Source organism: Pestalotiopsis fici (assembly GCF_000516985.1).
Source record: "Pestalotiopsis fici W106-1 unplaced genomic scaffold PFICI_Scf_9, whole genome shotgun sequence".
Classification (NCBI taxonomy): Eukaryota; Fungi; Ascomycota; class Sordariomycetes; order Amphisphaeriales; family Sporocadaceae; genus Pestalotiopsis; species Pestalotiopsis fici.
Genome location: NW_006917099.1, coordinates 1,550,060 through 1,566,560, shown reverse-complemented (window position 1 = coordinate 1,566,560; position 16,501 = coordinate 1,550,060). Strand labels below are relative to the sequence as shown.

The 16,501-nt window shown below is 42.7% G+C and overlaps 5 protein-coding genes across 5 annotated transcripts; 4 read left to right on the top strand and 1 right to left on the bottom strand.

Moving 5' to 3' along the window:
• Positions 1–3,544: 3,544 nt before the first annotated feature.
• On the bottom strand, positions 3,545–5,905 carry PFICI_11887 (uncharacterized protein; the record flags this gene model as incomplete). The annotated part of the gene is made up of 5 exons (XM_007840468.1): positions 3,545–4,020; positions 4,078–4,180; positions 4,245–4,530; positions 4,800–5,574; positions 5,623–5,905. 5 exons carry the CDS (start codon positions 5,903–5,905, stop codon positions 3,545–3,547), a joined length of 1,923 nt encoding a protein of 640 aa, XP_007838659.1.
• A 279-nt stretch (positions 5,906–6,184) lies between these two features.
• On the top strand, positions 6,185–8,085 carry PFICI_11886 (uncharacterized protein; the record flags this gene model as incomplete). Its single annotated transcript, XM_007840467.1, has 3 exons — positions 6,185–6,592; positions 6,672–7,051; positions 7,110–8,085. 3 exons carry the CDS (start codon positions 6,185–6,187, stop codon positions 8,083–8,085), a joined length of 1,764 nt encoding a protein of 587 aa, XP_007838658.1.
• A 349-nt stretch (positions 8,086–8,434) lies between these two features.
• On the top strand, positions 8,435–9,241 carry PFICI_11885 (uncharacterized protein; the record flags this gene model as incomplete). The annotated part of the gene is made up of 1 exon (XM_007840466.1): positions 8,435–9,241. The coding sequence occupies one exon, from the start codon at positions 8,435–8,437 to the stop codon at positions 9,239–9,241; it is 807 nt and encodes a 268-aa protein (XP_007838657.1).
• Positions 9,242–9,909: 668 nt separating this feature from the next.
• On the top strand, positions 9,910–13,812 carry PFICI_11884 (uncharacterized protein; the record flags this gene model as incomplete). The annotated part of the gene is made up of 2 exons (XM_007840465.1): positions 9,910–10,336; positions 10,394–13,812. 2 exons carry the CDS (start codon positions 9,910–9,912, stop codon positions 13,810–13,812), a joined length of 3,846 nt encoding a protein of 1,281 aa, XP_007838656.1.
• A 585-nt stretch (positions 13,813–14,397) lies between these two features.
• Positions 14,398–15,922, top strand: PFICI_11883 (uncharacterized protein; the record flags this gene model as incomplete). The annotated part of the gene is made up of 6 exons (XM_007840464.1): positions 14,398–14,637; positions 14,694–14,978; positions 15,033–15,083; positions 15,137–15,447; positions 15,503–15,700; positions 15,760–15,922. 6 exons carry the CDS (start codon positions 14,398–14,400, stop codon positions 15,920–15,922), a joined length of 1,248 nt encoding a protein of 415 aa, XP_007838655.1.
• Positions 15,923–16,501: the final 579 nt, after the last annotated feature.

The following is a 16,501-nucleotide window of genomic DNA, read 5'->3' as shown; positions in this document are numbered from 1 at the left end:
ATTAAATTTAAGCCTTTAATACCATATATATAAACCTAAAATAAAACTGCTAAACGCTTAAAGGGTATAATTAAAAAAAAAATAAATAATGCGTATTAACGCAAAACTTTTTTACTAATTTTAGCCCGAAATCGGTAAAACCGCGGTATATTTATATAATTATACGCCGAATTATAATTCCCGATAGCGTATATTATATATAAAATTTTATAAAATAATTGCGAAAGCAAAAAAAATTTTAAATTTAAGCTATAAGCCTAATTAAACCTATTTTAAAATATTCGGATATAAAGCGTACGCAATAACGCTAACGGCATAATAAAAATTTAGCCGTTTATAGCGATTAGCACCTAAAATATAAATAAAATACCTAATCGGATATAAATTATTTAATATTTATAAAATCTAAATTCTTAATTAAAATAAATTAATTAATATAAAAAATATAATTATAAACGAAAAAAAATTATATAATAAAAAATAAAATATATTTAAAAACGAGCTCCTAAATATTAATACCTAGCTTATCGCCGATTTTATAATTAATTACGTAATATTTAAAAATAAAATTTTATAAAAACTAAAAAATAAAAATACCGTTATAAAAAATATTTTATTAAGCGATAATTAAAATAATTAAAAAAAAAATAATAATTAAAAAAATAAAAAAATAACGCTAAATAAAAAGGATAAATAATACCTTTTTATTATAGCGAAATTTGCCTTTTAAATTTTATTATAAATACTTTTATTAATTTTATTAATATATAATATAAAAGCGATTACGATTAAAAATACGGCGCTATTAAAAAAAAAACCTAAAATAATCTTATAATAAATAGCTTTTTTAGCTAGTTATAAAGCTATTCCTAAAGTAGGATAAGGTAATAATTAAAATAATAAAGCGAAGCTAAAACGCTTTTTTTATTAAAAAATAAAAATTTATAAAGCGGAAATCCTAGCTCCCCCTAAATAATATTATAAATTATATTATTATCCGTTTAGCAAATTATTTTTTTAAATAAAAGCTAATTATTTATAAAATTATAAAAATATACGATTTTAAACCGAAATTAATAAAAAAAATTTACGAATAAAAGGCAAATAAATCCTTAATTATATATAAATATATATATATAAATTCGATAAATACGGAAGATTCTAAAAGTATAAAGCAAAATTCGTCGTTTATAATAATTAATAAATAAAATCCTAAAATTAAAAAACCTACGCGGCTATATTAGCTAAAAAATTATTTCGTACCCTAATCGCGATTATAGCGAAATTCGACTTTAAATTAATATAATATAATATAATAAACGCGTTTATATACGCTTTTATTAATTAAAATATATTTATAAAAATACCGGATAAATATCGAAAAAAAAACGCTATATTATTATTAAATAAAGCATTTTATAAATTACGGATATTACCGTTATTATAATAAAAAAAATTTATAAAAACTTTAGCTAAAATCGGTTATACCTAAATATTATATAAACCTTACGCATTTATTAAAAAAAAAATACTAATCTTTTTTTACGTTAATAATATAATTATCGCATATAAAAATAAAAATAAAAAGGCTATTAATTATTTAATATAGTATTTTATAAAAAAATATAAAATTAATAATAGCGAGCTAATATAATAGTTTTTTAAAATAAAAATAATTAAAAATCGTATATCCAAAATAATCTAACTTTTTTAAAAAGCTTACCTTAAAAAAATCGCTAAATTTATAAATAAAAAAAAATTTATATAATACTAATAAATTGCGAAAAACTTATACCTTAATTAACTATAACGTTTCCTTATAAAATATAAAAATATTAAAAAAAAATCGGATTATTATTATTTGCGGCTATATTTACGAAACTAAATATTATATTCGTAATAGCTAAACTAACTCGATTCCTTAATAATTTAAGCTAAATATATTAAAAAGCTGCTAATTAAGCTTTAATTTACCTAATTAATATTAAAAAACTTTCGCTTAAAATCGGAAAATCTTTTAATTTAATAATTATTAATAACGCATTATTTGCTAATAATAGCATTAATCGCAAAAATACCTAAATATTCGCTATAAAGCTATTCGGAAAATTAATTAATTAGCAATTAAATAAATAAAATATAATTATTATTTTTATTATAAAAGCTAAATTATTTACCCTAACGCAAATTACTAAAAAAACATTATTTATTAGCCGATTATTAAAAAAATTATTAATATAGCTGGATAATAGCATTATTATTATTAAATATAATAATAAATAAACTATTAATTTAATTAACGCCAAAATCGCGTTATTAAAAATAAAGCTTTATTATATAAATATTTATAACTATTAATTATAATAAAAAGCCTAAAAAAAAAAATTAGAGTTATTTATAAACCCTTAAATAAAATAATAGCAAATAAATTAATAAAAAGCTTACTAATAAGTAAATAATAGAATTTTTTATAATAAATAAAATTTAACGTTATTTATCGTAATTAAAACGAATAGCCTTAAAAAAAGCTATATTTTGCTAATTAATAACTTTAATTTAAATATAGCCAAATTTACGATAAATCGTAAATCTAAGGGGATATATTAAATAATAAATTATAATTCCTATATATTAGGGTATGCTTAAGTATACGGATTAACTTTATAATATTTAAATAAATATACGGGACTTTTCGGGGATTAGCCGGGGCCACCTAAATAAGCGTATACCTTATTAAAACTAAAAGGCGTAGAATATAGATTAATATATTATATAATTAATACCTATATTAGACCAGTTTAAACTCCAATAGGAAAGCACCACCTTGATCAACAGTAATCGTTTCCCAACAATTGCGAGCATGCTGTGGTGGGGGTCCTGATCAGTGGACCCCTTAGCTCGTGGAGGTGCCAGATCAAAACTGTGATCGGTGATAGTTTCGTTGCGTTTTTTCTTTACTTTTCATGCTTTTCCAATTCGTTGAATAACACATCACAACTGGTACTCAATACACACAATTCCTTACACAAATGCGACCGCACAAGATGCAACCCTGAAGTGATCAGGTTACCGGCCTGATCACACAATTACCTGGAGGTGTTGGTTGTTTGGTTGAGGTTCTTCTCCCATATCCACGCCCCAGCTCAATGCTTTTTGGCCATTATCGTATAGTGGTAGCAGCATGCCCTAATAAATTTACGTTATATATAATATAATAGCTTTGCGAAAAAGTTATATTTTAACCCGGGTTTAATTTAAATCCCGATATTTAATTTATATAAGAATTTTATATAATTTTATTAAAATTATCGATTTTTATAAATAAAGCATTTTAAATTTAAATTAAATGCACTTATTAAATATTTATTATTTTAAAAAGCCTAATTCGACGTATATAATTAATTATCGTTTAAATATTATTATAATTATTAGAATTTACTTTAAAAACGTTCACTTCTACCATATAAATCGGCCAAAATGCACTAAAATCGAGTTTGGTTATAATCCTATTAAAATTATAGTACTTTTAGCCTATTAAGCTGGCTTAGGGGGTTGAATTAACGCTAGGACCATCAACCCACGGGTACGGGTTCTTTTCGGGCTTATTTGCCTTCTCTGCCCAGCCATCTGGACCCATGGCCCCACCTGTCAGCGGCGTCATCCTGGTTTTTGAAGGCTCACGATAGTTATTACGGAGGTGGTCCGCACATTCCTTATGCCATCGGTCAATCTCTGGGTCACAAACTTTTGGGAACGAATTAGCCGGAAGATCCCTTGGGAGTAGCTGCCCAGTACGAGGATGCCGAAGACCCCAGTGAAGAGCTGCATGCTGCATAAATGGGACATGCTCCTCCGGTCCCAGCAGTATTTGTATTGACTGCCATCTAATGAAACCGTTCCGCGTAAGACCTGGGATAGAAGGTGGTTGGAAATCGTTCTCGCCAGGAAGTAGGACATGCTGTACTCCTAAAACTTCCCAGATATAACTAATTGCCTTGTGGGGAGCATCCGCGAATAAAGCTAATAAAGCATTGGTTGGTCATTGAGTCGTGGGATGCTACAGTGAAGCCTACTCACAATCATAGTTCAATCCAGCGAGCCTGTATAATGCAGCTGTTCGGTGCGGTGTCATGTATAACAATCCACCGGGAACATCCGCAGCGTCCTCGATGAAGGCGACCTGTGGAATAGTGAGCCATGCACCATATGACCTGTACAAACAAACCTGTTCCAGGCTGACGTACTGCATAATTGAAGATGGATCCAAGGAGAGCCTCCAACATCTCGGTCGGACTTCGGTCTTCATTGAAAAGATACCCGTAAGTAATCGGGGCCTCTTCATTGACGCCGGTGTCTCCAGTTGATTCCTCCTCATTGACTGGCCCGTTATCTTCATGGTCAGAGTACTGGGATGCTGGGACGGCACTCGAAGCGTGACTTGATGCTGACACCTCGGAAGCTTCGTCATCGCCTATGTGCTCAGATGCATTACGTGGCAGTGCTGCGGCCGAAATTTCTTCAAGATGTCTGCTAATATGGTGTAAGAGCACTTCAGTGCCGCCGGTCACAACCGATTCACACAACAAGCACGTTTCTTGCATGAGAACTTCAGATGTTTCGTGATCTAACAACATATGCTGAGTCCACAGATGCTTGTTTGAGAATGGCTGTTCACCAAAGGAACAGTCTGGGACGATGCAATTGTACGGAAGTAGGTCACTTATTAAGTGTTTGCTTCCAGACTTTAGCCTTCAACTGACAAGAATTTCTTTCTATGGGTTTATCTTTGGACAACTTACTTCCACTGTCTCGTTTTACTTATGACAAGTATGCGACCGCATGCATCACACTGGAATGGTTTTCCGTGCTTCGCATCATCAGTCAACCGAGGGAATGACTTCCAAGCTTCTCCGGCCATGGCCGATATTGTGGAAGAGGCTTCACTGAGACTTGACCGAGAGCGACTGGTACCCGTTGGAATTGAACTCCCTAGGGCGGAGTCTCTAAATTCGGCGTCCATGAGCCATGCCCATGCTGACGAGTTGCGGGCTATTTCCGTGGCGCCAGCTGTGGAATGGATATCAGTGGGTGAAGCGTGGGTGTCTCTAACCTGAGCTTCTTCTTCTTCTTCTTCTTCTCTTATTCGCTGCATGATCCGCTGATATCTCTTTAGATTTGCTTGACCAAGGTACTCAATAACAGTCTTTGGGGCCGAAGGAAATCTGTCTCGTATTTTTTGTGCATATGCTTGATAAGGAGATATGTTTAACGACGGTTCGGTTGTGCCTGATGGGTACAAATACTCCGGATCTGGAGCAGGGCTTTCTAGGGCACCGCCCAGATCAAAGAGACACCGGACCAAGTTTGACAGTCTATGTAGAATGACATGAATGCCAGATTCTTCGCTATCAGTTGTCTCCGAAGCATCCTCGTCGGGCTCAGATGCGGTATGCTCTTCATCAGAATCATCGTCGCGACACAGGGAGAACTCAGATTCATCCAACAGTAGTTGGTATTCGTATCGTTGTCCAAGGATCTGCTCGCGGGTCCTGAGTGGTACGTAGCGCAGCATATCTAAACCTCAATGACAGCGCAACACCAAACGGAATGGGTGGGACTAACCAAATGCCAAAATACGTATGATGGATCTCAATGGAACCAATGTTGCTTTCTGAAGCCCACGTGACGTCTGAAGGATACTGTCCAGATTACCGTTGGCTACAGAGTGATCAATGTCCCAGAGCACTAGACTGTGCTGGATTCTCATGAGTGGCACGATATGTGCCTGGAATGATTGGTCCTCTGCTCCATTTACGGTCATGGTCTTGATGATGTCGATGCAGGCTTGACACAGGCGAGCCACGATACCGACATCACCTGGGATTTCCATGTCATGTCCTACCATTTCGAATCAGAGGCACTGTCTCTTGCCAATGTGCTGGATTGGCATGAGACCGTGATTGAACCCACGATATGTATCGGAGCACTATGTAAGAATATTTCCTTCCGACCCGTAGGCTCTGATTCCCAGTGGAGTGCGAGATGTACGTCTTGCTTCATTTACCCCGCCCTGCACGTCAGCTGTGATTAAGCGAGCAAATTGGACCCCACGGCGCTCAGACGTGGTCAGGCTCGTCCTGATCATCACCACACACTTGACGTGTTTCATTACATTACATTCTCCATGGCGGAAATATTAGGAATAGCCTCGGCGGCAATTGGCCTAGTGCCTATAGTTGTTGAAGTTGTAAAAGGATTTGGCACTTTATGTAAGGCTATGAAGGTGGCAAAAGCCTGCGCCAAACAACTGAAAGACCTCGATGTGAATCTTCGAACACAGGAACAAATTTTCATCAACGAGTGCGAACTCCTCCTGCGACCATCAATGGCAAGCACGCAATCACTACAAGAGATGACCAGGGACTTTGATAATCCGACTTATCATGATGGCGCCCTTGAGATCCGCATTCAATCGCGAATGTCTCAGAGTTATGAACAGTCAATTGAGATCATAAAAGCAATACGTCTTTCACAGCAACTGCTTCAATCGGAATTGAGCACGTTTGCCATTGTCCGCGAGGAAAAGCAAGTGGTAAGTCAAAGCGAACGCCAAATCTTCTCCATCGTTCCACCGCCAGTAATTGATAATATATCTTTCAATGCTTAACTAGCACGAGTCCTTGAGAGCAACTTTTAAGCGTCTAAAGACACGTCTTGAAGTTGGATTCAACCTTTCTTCATATGAAAAGCAGTTGGATCAAATCAGACGCCACAATTGCAACCTTCAAGCCATACGGCGTCAGTTGGATGATCTACACACAGCAAAACCTTTCAAGCACGCGACACCTCTTCCAAACAGGCCGTCGCTGCCGAGTTGGATATCGCCAGTCCGCGAATTGTCCAAAGATGCATATTTCGCATTAAGTTCAGCATTCTCCTGCCAGGATGACAAGCATACCGATCACTATACAGCCCTAGAAACCAGCACTAGAAGTCCAGGTCAGAAGAGCTCACGACTTGAGGTTGCAATTGTATATTGCCACGGCACCGAGTATGCTCATTGTTATCAATTTCACCACAGTTTTCGCATTTACTAATCGAATTAACAGTATCGAGGATCACACTTTTCTTAGATTGATCCTGCAATCGTGCCTCCCACATCCGGAATGGGTGTCCAAAACTGGGACGGCCCATGTCCCGAAAAGTACAAGACGGGTACAGTTCGCGGAGCCCGAACCTGAGCGACACAGTACAGAATCGTGCCCAGTGCCGCCAGAGCAAAGAAATCTAATTAGCCTCTCGGCAGTAGACAATGCATGCGCGTATCTAGAGTCTACGATGCGGTACTCGACACGACAACACACGGACTATCTCGCGTATCTTTACCAAGAATCACCTTGCGAGCGTTCATTCTATATAACCAGGCACACGGATGGCTATTCTCCAGATTCATACCATCGAAGGAAAAGCTTGCAGGACCTGTTCAAGAACGCCCCAGCGACTCGAGTGACTATGCCAGGCCAACTCAGGTTGGCTATTCAGCTGGTCTACGCGGTACTACAGAGTCACTCAACACCATGGCTCAGGGAACTTTGGACGACATCTGATCTTTTATTTGAAACGACAGGGCCAAATCACCAGAACCTGGACCTCGACCTGTTTTTACGATCTCGCCTGTTGAGCCACAATGATACCGACTCGACGACGACTACGCTCGAAAGACGGGTCCACAGGGACAAGGGAAAATCCATTCCCTCTGACAGAACCGACGGCTACGGAAGAGATAATTACGATATATGCAACATGACCTTGTTCAGCCTGGGGATAGCACTGCTCGAGATAGGCCACTGGGCTCCAATGTCGCAAATGCGATTGAATGGCGACCGCGACGATATTGCAACAGCATTGAGAGTTGCACAAGAGAATATCGGGCTTGGTAAAAAATATGGTCGCATAGTTCGGAAATGCATGCAGTGCGAGTTTGGTTACGGGCACGACCTCGGCAAGGTGGAACTCCAAAGCGCTATTTATAGCGATATCGTCTGCCCTTTGCAAGAATTAGTAGACAGATTGGACGGGCCTTGAGGATATATGGGTGAATAACTAAGTCTCTCAATCCTTTGACTATCACGACTATTGTGCATTCACTGCCATTTACTTGGTTACGAATTACCTGCTGTGGACCACTGCTTGCTCAGCCTGCTTGAACCCTTGTACTCTATGCCGGTGAGTCAACGCCATTCTCAAAGACCCACTCACTGCACGCTCGGCAGTGCCACAGCGGGCTTCTCTAGCGGAGTATTAGCAATGCGCAAAAAGGAAGGCGATTTTGCGAGAACCATGTGCTCGAGTATATACGAGGTAGAAAGGGACGTACAAAAAGTTCTCTGAAAGTGCTACGTCCATTCAGTACCCTAGCAGCGCCTGACTGAAGATGGCTTCACCAAACGCGGCGCTATCCGCTGATGCCCAAGCACATTCATCTCCCAGCTCCAAACGCATGTCGATACAGCGTTATTCAAAGTTCAAGGAGCGCTCTTTTATTACCTCCAAAAATGAGCATATACCGCTTCTTGAATCCCTCTCCCAGAGCCCCCGGATCGTGCTCCTCGGCGACTCCATGATTGAGCGCATGCAGACTACCGGTCAATGCACAAGCCTTGAACCCTGGCCGTCCGCTTCTCTGCTTGACGATGCCCATCTCGAATCAGAACGCACAAAGGAATGTCCATACCAAAGGCTTGAAGGAGTTTTCTATGCCGGCGTGGGTGGTGACAAGTACGAAAACATCTTGTACCGTCTTTACGGCGATGAGGAGCGGCAGTTGCCGGGGCTGGTGGATGCGCTGAGGCCGCCCGACATTAAGCTTTGGTTCATACATGCGGGGACCAACAATCTTCACCCAAAGCGCGGCCTCCCTGCCGCCAGCGTCGAGGTTTTGCGACTTGTGCTAGAGACAATATTGGCCATTTCGGCATCCGAAACAAGGATACTGCTCAGCGGGCTGTTTTACCGTGCAGATGTAGCGGATCAATTGGTGGATGAGGCAAACACTAAGCTGGAAGATTTGGTGGCCTCGATAAATGATGACGCCAAGACGGAACCTCGACTCTTCTTTATACGAGCGCCAGACAGTGTGCGGATAGAGGTCGATTTAGAAGATCACGTTCATTTGAATGCGAAAGGATATCGTTTGTGGTTTGAATATTTGCTGCCGAAACTAGCAATTTATTCAATATAGGACTTTTTGGCGAGCAGTAAGTCTACCTAGCTAGCGCGCCATGTCAGGGTACTAGGTAGTAGGCAGCTGGGCAAATAATTACTTAGTTGACGGTACGCAAGTGCCCTATCTGAAGAAGCTCCCCAGACGCATCATCAATCTTTTCAAAGTTATATTGCATTTGCTAGAATCATTTCATTCTTGTATAAAATCAACAATTATTGGCCTTGCATCTGATTGAGATATGTAGTCTCATGCTTTTTCTCGCCGACTGCAAGCCGCCCTGATACCGAAGCACGGCGTTGAAGCGGGCAGAGCAGGAGCAAGTCAGTCAGTCTGCCTTGCGACTTTGCCTACCAGCGCACCTGCAGCAGCTGAAAAGAATCTACCCAATGATTTCTGCCCACCCCCAGAAAATTGACAAGCCATACAATTGAGCTATGCCTTCTTTGGTCAGACTTCATCATGCGCGAAAGAACATGGCTGTGGTTTAAATGTCGAGTGCCCATCGGCTCTTTCGCGCACTCGCATGACACCATGGATCCATCGTCTCTCTGCCTGGTTCCACCCTTTTACTGGCACATCATGAGACCCTCAACCATGGCGCCAAGACTTTCGTCCTGAGTTTGAAAGCGGCAAGCAACCTCCCAGCTTTTTTTTTTTTTTTTTTTACCATTATCTGTCGCAATATGGAGGTCATCGGCCTGATTGCCGGCCTCCCAGGCTTGATCGAGATTATTCAAAAGACGGCAGAAATTGCAAGTCAGCTCAAGAATTGGAAATCTCTAGCTGGTGAAATGAACACACTGTTACAACAATTGGAAGGATTGGAAAACACTCTCAAAGATGTCCAGGTTCGGGGAACTTATCCATCGCTCAGCCCATCTCAGGTCGCAAACTTTCAGGCAAACCTTGACAAGATCCGCGTGGACTTGACAAATCTCAATAAACTACTCACCCATTGTAACACATCAGCGCAGAAAGGTGGCATGCGATTCATGAGGCAAGTGAAGCTTTTATTGACAGGATTCGACAAGACCACCAAGAAGCACATTGAGCGCATCAGGGACACTAGGGCTGAGCTCACGCTGGCAATAGTTGGCCAGGTCCATCAAGGTATTACTCATTTAGCCTGCACTCTGTATATGTCGCACCGTACTCATGAAATGCTAGGGTTGAGTCAGTCGACGTCAAAGACCGACCTTCTACTTCAACTCGAAAAAACTCTCTCTCCGTCTAGCAGAGACTTTATTCCTCCAAAGCTCAACACAACATGCGACTGGATATGGTCCGACAAGCACCTCAACACTTGGGTCGACAGTTTCCAGCATGACCCATCTGATCAATTTCAGAGGTTATTCTGCTTGTACGGGCCAAAGGGTTGCGGTAAATCCGTTCTATCCGCCTCGATTGCGGATACACTTCGGGACAAGGGCAAAATTTCAACCTTTTTCTCCTATTGGGCTGGTAGTGAAAGCCAGCGCAAATTCAACGGACTTCTCAAAACAATTTTATGGCAGCTGCTCAAATACCTCTCGGCCGACAATGTTTCGCAAGTCGCCTCCATTTTGATGGGAGCCTCGTCCTCTGACGAAAGACCGTTGAGAGCTGCCATGGACTTTACGGTTAGGATGATCGAATCAAAAGTATACATGATCATTGATGGCATAGACGAGGCCGAAAAAGACTGGAATGACCCTGAAGACCAGAGTCTCTTGACGATTCACGACCTGCTACAGACTCATACCAACATCCACATCCTGTTATGTGGTCGCGAAACATCTCTTAGCAGAGCAATCACCTCTTCGCCATCGAGTCTAAAGATTAGTCAAGATTTTCTTCGAGATGACATAAACGCTCTTATTGAATGGCATCTGGACAGCTCGTCCAAGTCACACGTCAAGCTTTCCAAAGATCTGGTCCGAGAATCTCTACACGCAAAGTCAGGAATGATGTTTTTGTGGGTAAATTTGGTCTTCAAGGAATTGAATCGATCCTTGAGCACCTCTTCCATGAGAGTCATCCTCAGCAATACGCCACCGACCCTTGACGAGGAGTACAATCGAATGTTTGACAGTTTGATGAAACGCTCTGCTGGGTCATCAACGCGACCATCAGTTACCATGAAAACAGTCAAGCGTATTTTCTCTCTGATCCTCGCAGCGCCAGAACCGTTGACGCTTGCCGAGCTGAGCTACGCATGTGCGGCGGAAATGGCAATTCCTAGTGCTCACGACTATGAACTTTTGACAAGAGAAGGACTTGTTGATTCGTGTGGCGATTTCATCAACGAGTCCAACGGTCATTTTCACTTTGCTCATGCGTCGATTGAAGAGTTCCTCACCCGCCCTGTCGATCAATGGAGTCGGGCAGACAGCAATGTCTTGTACTTTCAAATTGATCGTATGGACAGCCAAAAATCAATGATTGAGTCTTGCTTCAACTATATCAGCTCAATGGAGATGGGCTACCCTATCCACGACAAAAGCATGCACAGTTTACCCGAAAGCTATCCGTTTTTTCATTATGCGTCGAGATTCCTGCCAGTCCTCTTGGCGAATGCAATGTCAGTCATCACAAATTCGGCCCTGGAAGACTTTATTGCATCCAAACAATTCTGCGGCTTGGTCGAGTATGTCGTTCATACCTTGGAGATGGATTCGTGGGATCTTTTCCTCCAGTATTTGGATCTTTTGCACTCCTTGAGTGACTTTCGCATACCCATCTCGACTCTGATGGCAGCTATCAAGGTCGAACTCGGTCAAAGGGAAAAGGAGCTTGGCGAGCATGACCCTCGGTATCAGACTTGGGCTTCGATTGTGGGCATGCTAAGTGCATACCTTGACTGCAGTATCACTGAATATGCACAGCAAGACGCATCCATCACCCACGCATCGGGTCTCGCCGCTGAGCCGAGCACACAGGTAACCGCCTTGACTGTACATTTCACAGCGCAGAACCATGGCGCAATACTGGCACAGCTACGTCCAAACATTTCTGCGCTTCTTCAATTCAGGCTGCTTGAGTCATTGAGGTCTGTTCCAGTAGCAATTTTACCTACCTGGGTAATCATTCTCTGGGCCCTACAAACTTGGAACGGCCAAAACGAAAACAGCCCGAGGGCTAGGCCAATGCTCGAGACAGCCCTCCGCCGAGTCAGGAAACGCAGAAACTTTACCGAGAGCGTGTGTCTCCTGTACCTTGCCATCATGGAGGACCACAATACCCAGCTCCGACATGAGGTGGACAAGTGCAGTCTCTTTAGCTGGTTCCGGGAGTCGCTCGAGATTGCTCAAGATCTCCCTTCGTCTCCCCAAGTTGAAGCCGTCATCCAAAGAGCACTATGCGGAGTAACGGAAGCCCTGCTACTTCACAATGATCGCGAAAACGCCATGTTCTATTCTCGTCAGCTGGAAGAAAGCGTTTGCAGCAATGACATGGTAAACGATGATGCCGGGTGGCTGAAGCGAATGTTCTACCGCGGATCCGCCTGGGCGAAATGGAAAGTTCTGGTGTTAGGAATTCATACAACAACGTTGAGTGGACACAATATCAACAAGGACGCCGGACGAATGAACCAGTTTGTACTCGACTTGCACACTGAACGAAACTGGCACCGGAGTCCTGCCATTTTGGAATGGCACTGGTCCAAGTCGCTGATCTTATGGCGTTCTGGGAAGATTGATGAATGTAGGATCAGTCTGCGACTAATTCTGGAGCATTTGAATGGCCTTGAGGGGACTCGGCATCATGCCGAGTATTGGCCAGACACTGCGGCTCTGCTTACACAGTGCCTTCTAAGGGAGGGCAAGGAAGCAGAGGCACTTGAATGGCTTTTGAAGGCTCCTATTGCGCACATGTTGCAAAAGCCAGTACAGGTACAATCATTGGGAATCACCCTTTTGAAACTGGGCTGCATTGATCGTGCCCTCGAAGCCTATAATTGCTGGGGACGCGAAAAGCTTTTGCAAGATCTCAGACAATTGGAATGGACCTGGCTATTGCTAGATGTCGAGCGATTGTTGGCCAGGGGTATTGATGCAAAAGATGAGCTGAGAACAAGTGCTCTTTACGATGCAGCCAGTGGAGCGCACTCTTTTCTGGTCGAGTCACTTCTCGCCCGAGGTGCTCGGGTGGACTTTCGACATGATTTATCGTGGGATACCCCTTTGACAATTGCAACAAAAAGAGAACACCATTCCACCGTGGAAGTCCTATTGGATCAAGGCGCCGATCATGACCACCAAAACGCAGATGGGAAAACACCTTGGTACTACGCATTAACGGGTGGAAAACCTTTCATGGTTGGGGCTTTTCTCAAAGCCGGCGTTGATGTTGACCGTCACCTGCCGACCGGATGGACGCCATTGACGCTGGCGGCGTACAACGGCCACGATTCCGTCGTAAAGCTCCTTTTAGATCATGGTGCCGACAAGAGACGCCGAGATCTATGTGGTTTGACACCTTTGGCCTGGGCGGAACAAGTTGGACACTCTTCCGTCGTTCAGGTCTTGAATCATGGTGATCAGGTAGACTCGAAGGGAAGCTCACCATCCTTTTCAGGATCACACATGGATTGGACTTTATTCTAATTTCTGAAAGCTCCTGCGGAAGAGGGGTCATGTTGGCCGAGAATAGAGAGTGTAGAGACATGAATACCAGCTTTCAACAGTGTATCGAAATGATGGTAACTCGATTGCGACTTATTATTCTACTTTAGAGCTGCATGAATAGTATGCATATCTGAGAGCACATTCCCGTTACTGCATTATACTACATGTGAGTATACGTACCTAGTATGTTGCTGGTGATGGGCTTTGGAAGGGGCGCAGAGCTTGGAAAAGGGACCATTAGACCCTCCCTGCATTTGGACACTTGCCAGACAGGGGTGGAAGTCCAGGCATTGTTGCAGTATAATACTGGATACCGAACTACGGAACATGTCACGGCACGACGATCCTACGGTATTAGCCGAGCATAACGCAAGCAACCCCACACGGCAACTTATCCAGCTGACATGGGACTGCAGCTACTATCGGAGCTCGTGTGTAAGCAATTGCGGCGCTGACATTAGCTGGCCATCTGTATACTTGTAGTCTGACGCCCCATTCACCCTGCTGCAGCTCTTCATTTCTCACATCTTGAAGGGTTCGATTTTCTCGAAAACTTGTTTAAAAATGACAACGACAAACAGAATTATTGTGCTATCCTCAATCATCGCTAGGGACACGGCCATAATCAATAACTTTCTGGTCGCGTCCAAAGCACCGACACCATCTTTTAATGAGAATGCACTTGCAACCATACCTATACCAGACGACGCGACCGACATTAAAGATGCTAGGAGCCGGGTCATTGAATCGTGTTCAGAATTAAAGGCATTGCTGACAGGCCCGAAAGAGCTACTCAGATTTCAGGTATGGATATCTGATTCTATAACTTTGTCCGTGGCCATTGATTAATTGCTTGTTAGTGGACCGACCATGTCAGCGTCAAGGCGATTCTCCGTTTCAATCTCGACAAGTCGTTTCCGCTCGGAGAATCTACATCGTTCGAGGCCATGTCTGAATTCTCGGGATTGAGTGTCAGAAATGTTAGGCGTATTGTCAGACATGGAATCATTAATCATTATTTCTTTCAAGAGAAGTCACCCGGCGTCATAACGCATTCGGCCCTGACTGCCATCTTGGCAAGTGATGAGGTGATGAGGAATTCGCTGCGGGTTGAGCTCGATGAGTTTTGGCCGGCTGGTGTCAAGGTATAGTGAAGAACCAGTATGCGATTGTCGAGGATTGGCTAACTAGGGCCATAGATGGCTGATGCCATGGAGAAATGGCCCAATTCTGAAGAGAGCAACGAAACAGTGAGTTGCAGTAGTACGAGATGCTTGACATTGTTGACTCATCTTCTTTCAAGGGATTTTCGCTCGCCAATAATAGCGACAAAGGAATGTTTGACATTTTTGCCGACAATCCCGAGCGGGCGGCTCGATTTGGTCTGTATTTGTCCAAGCCCGACCCAACATCAGACGGCCTACTTGACAATTACCCTTGGGCGGATCTCAGGACCATGGTTGATGTCGGCGGTTCTCACGGAAGTGTTGCCATATCAATCGCCGAGCGATTTCCCAAAATGAAATGCTTTGTTCAGGACCTCTCAGACACGGTTGCCGAAGGCGCTTCACATCTGCCCGCTGACCTGTCCGATAGGGTTGAATTCATGGCACAGTGAGTTGTGTCTCCCTAGACGGACACTGAAGCTACTAACCACTGGTCATTTTAGTGACTTTTTTACACCCCAGCCTGTCAAGGCAGACGTGTACTACTTCAAGTCCATCTTTCATAACTGGGCTGATAAGTATTGCATCAAGATTCTGCAAAAATTGGTGCCGGCGTTGCAAAAGGGTGCCAAGATAATAATTCACGAGCGTATCCTCCCAGGTCTGGAGAGTCTGGATACAGTGGATGCGCGCAGAGCCATGTAAGCTTAAACACCCCTGTTACCAAATGGACAGCACCTCGCTAAATGTTGCCAACTAGAAACATGGACGTTGCAATGCAACAGCTCTTGAATGCGCACCAACGCGAGATGCATGAATGGCGCGATTTATTCACGGCTGCTGATGCGAGATATCATTACATTGGTGCAAGACAACCTCCCGGCGCGATACGGTACATTATCGAGGCCGAATGGCAAGGATGAATGGGCACAGGACACAAAAGTCACGCCGCAGCGGTTGCACAGATATATGAACCACCCACTAACGAGACAACTATGCCACTAAAAGTGCCTCTCCATCAGCACCCTCGGTCGCTCTCGTGCGATCTGAATTTTACCTGTTTATGAAACGACCAAAGTGTGCTTCAGTACACGTGACACGCTCCCACTTATCGGATGCAATTAATGCGCGGCTCCCGATGACAGTCTTGACTTGACCCAAGGCAGACACTTGACTGTAGTTCCGCGGTTGGAGGGGTGGCTGTTAGGCGACCGCTGGGTACTAGGTTAGTACCTAATTCTCCCCGCAGCTACTATAGCCTTTCCGCCTTCTTCTTTCACTACCCACTTTACGTAGCTACTTTTGCCTGTCAGATTGAGAGACGACGCCTTAGACGCTCATTATCAAATATTTGTGGCTATAGCTCATAGATGTATTTATTTTGATTTCCACTGAATTCTTCATCGTTTTCTACTTACTCGACTTTTCACTAACCGAGACAACACCGCTTTAGTAGACTAGCCGGATTCTGGGTGATTATGTAGTCGACCTGCTAGGCATTT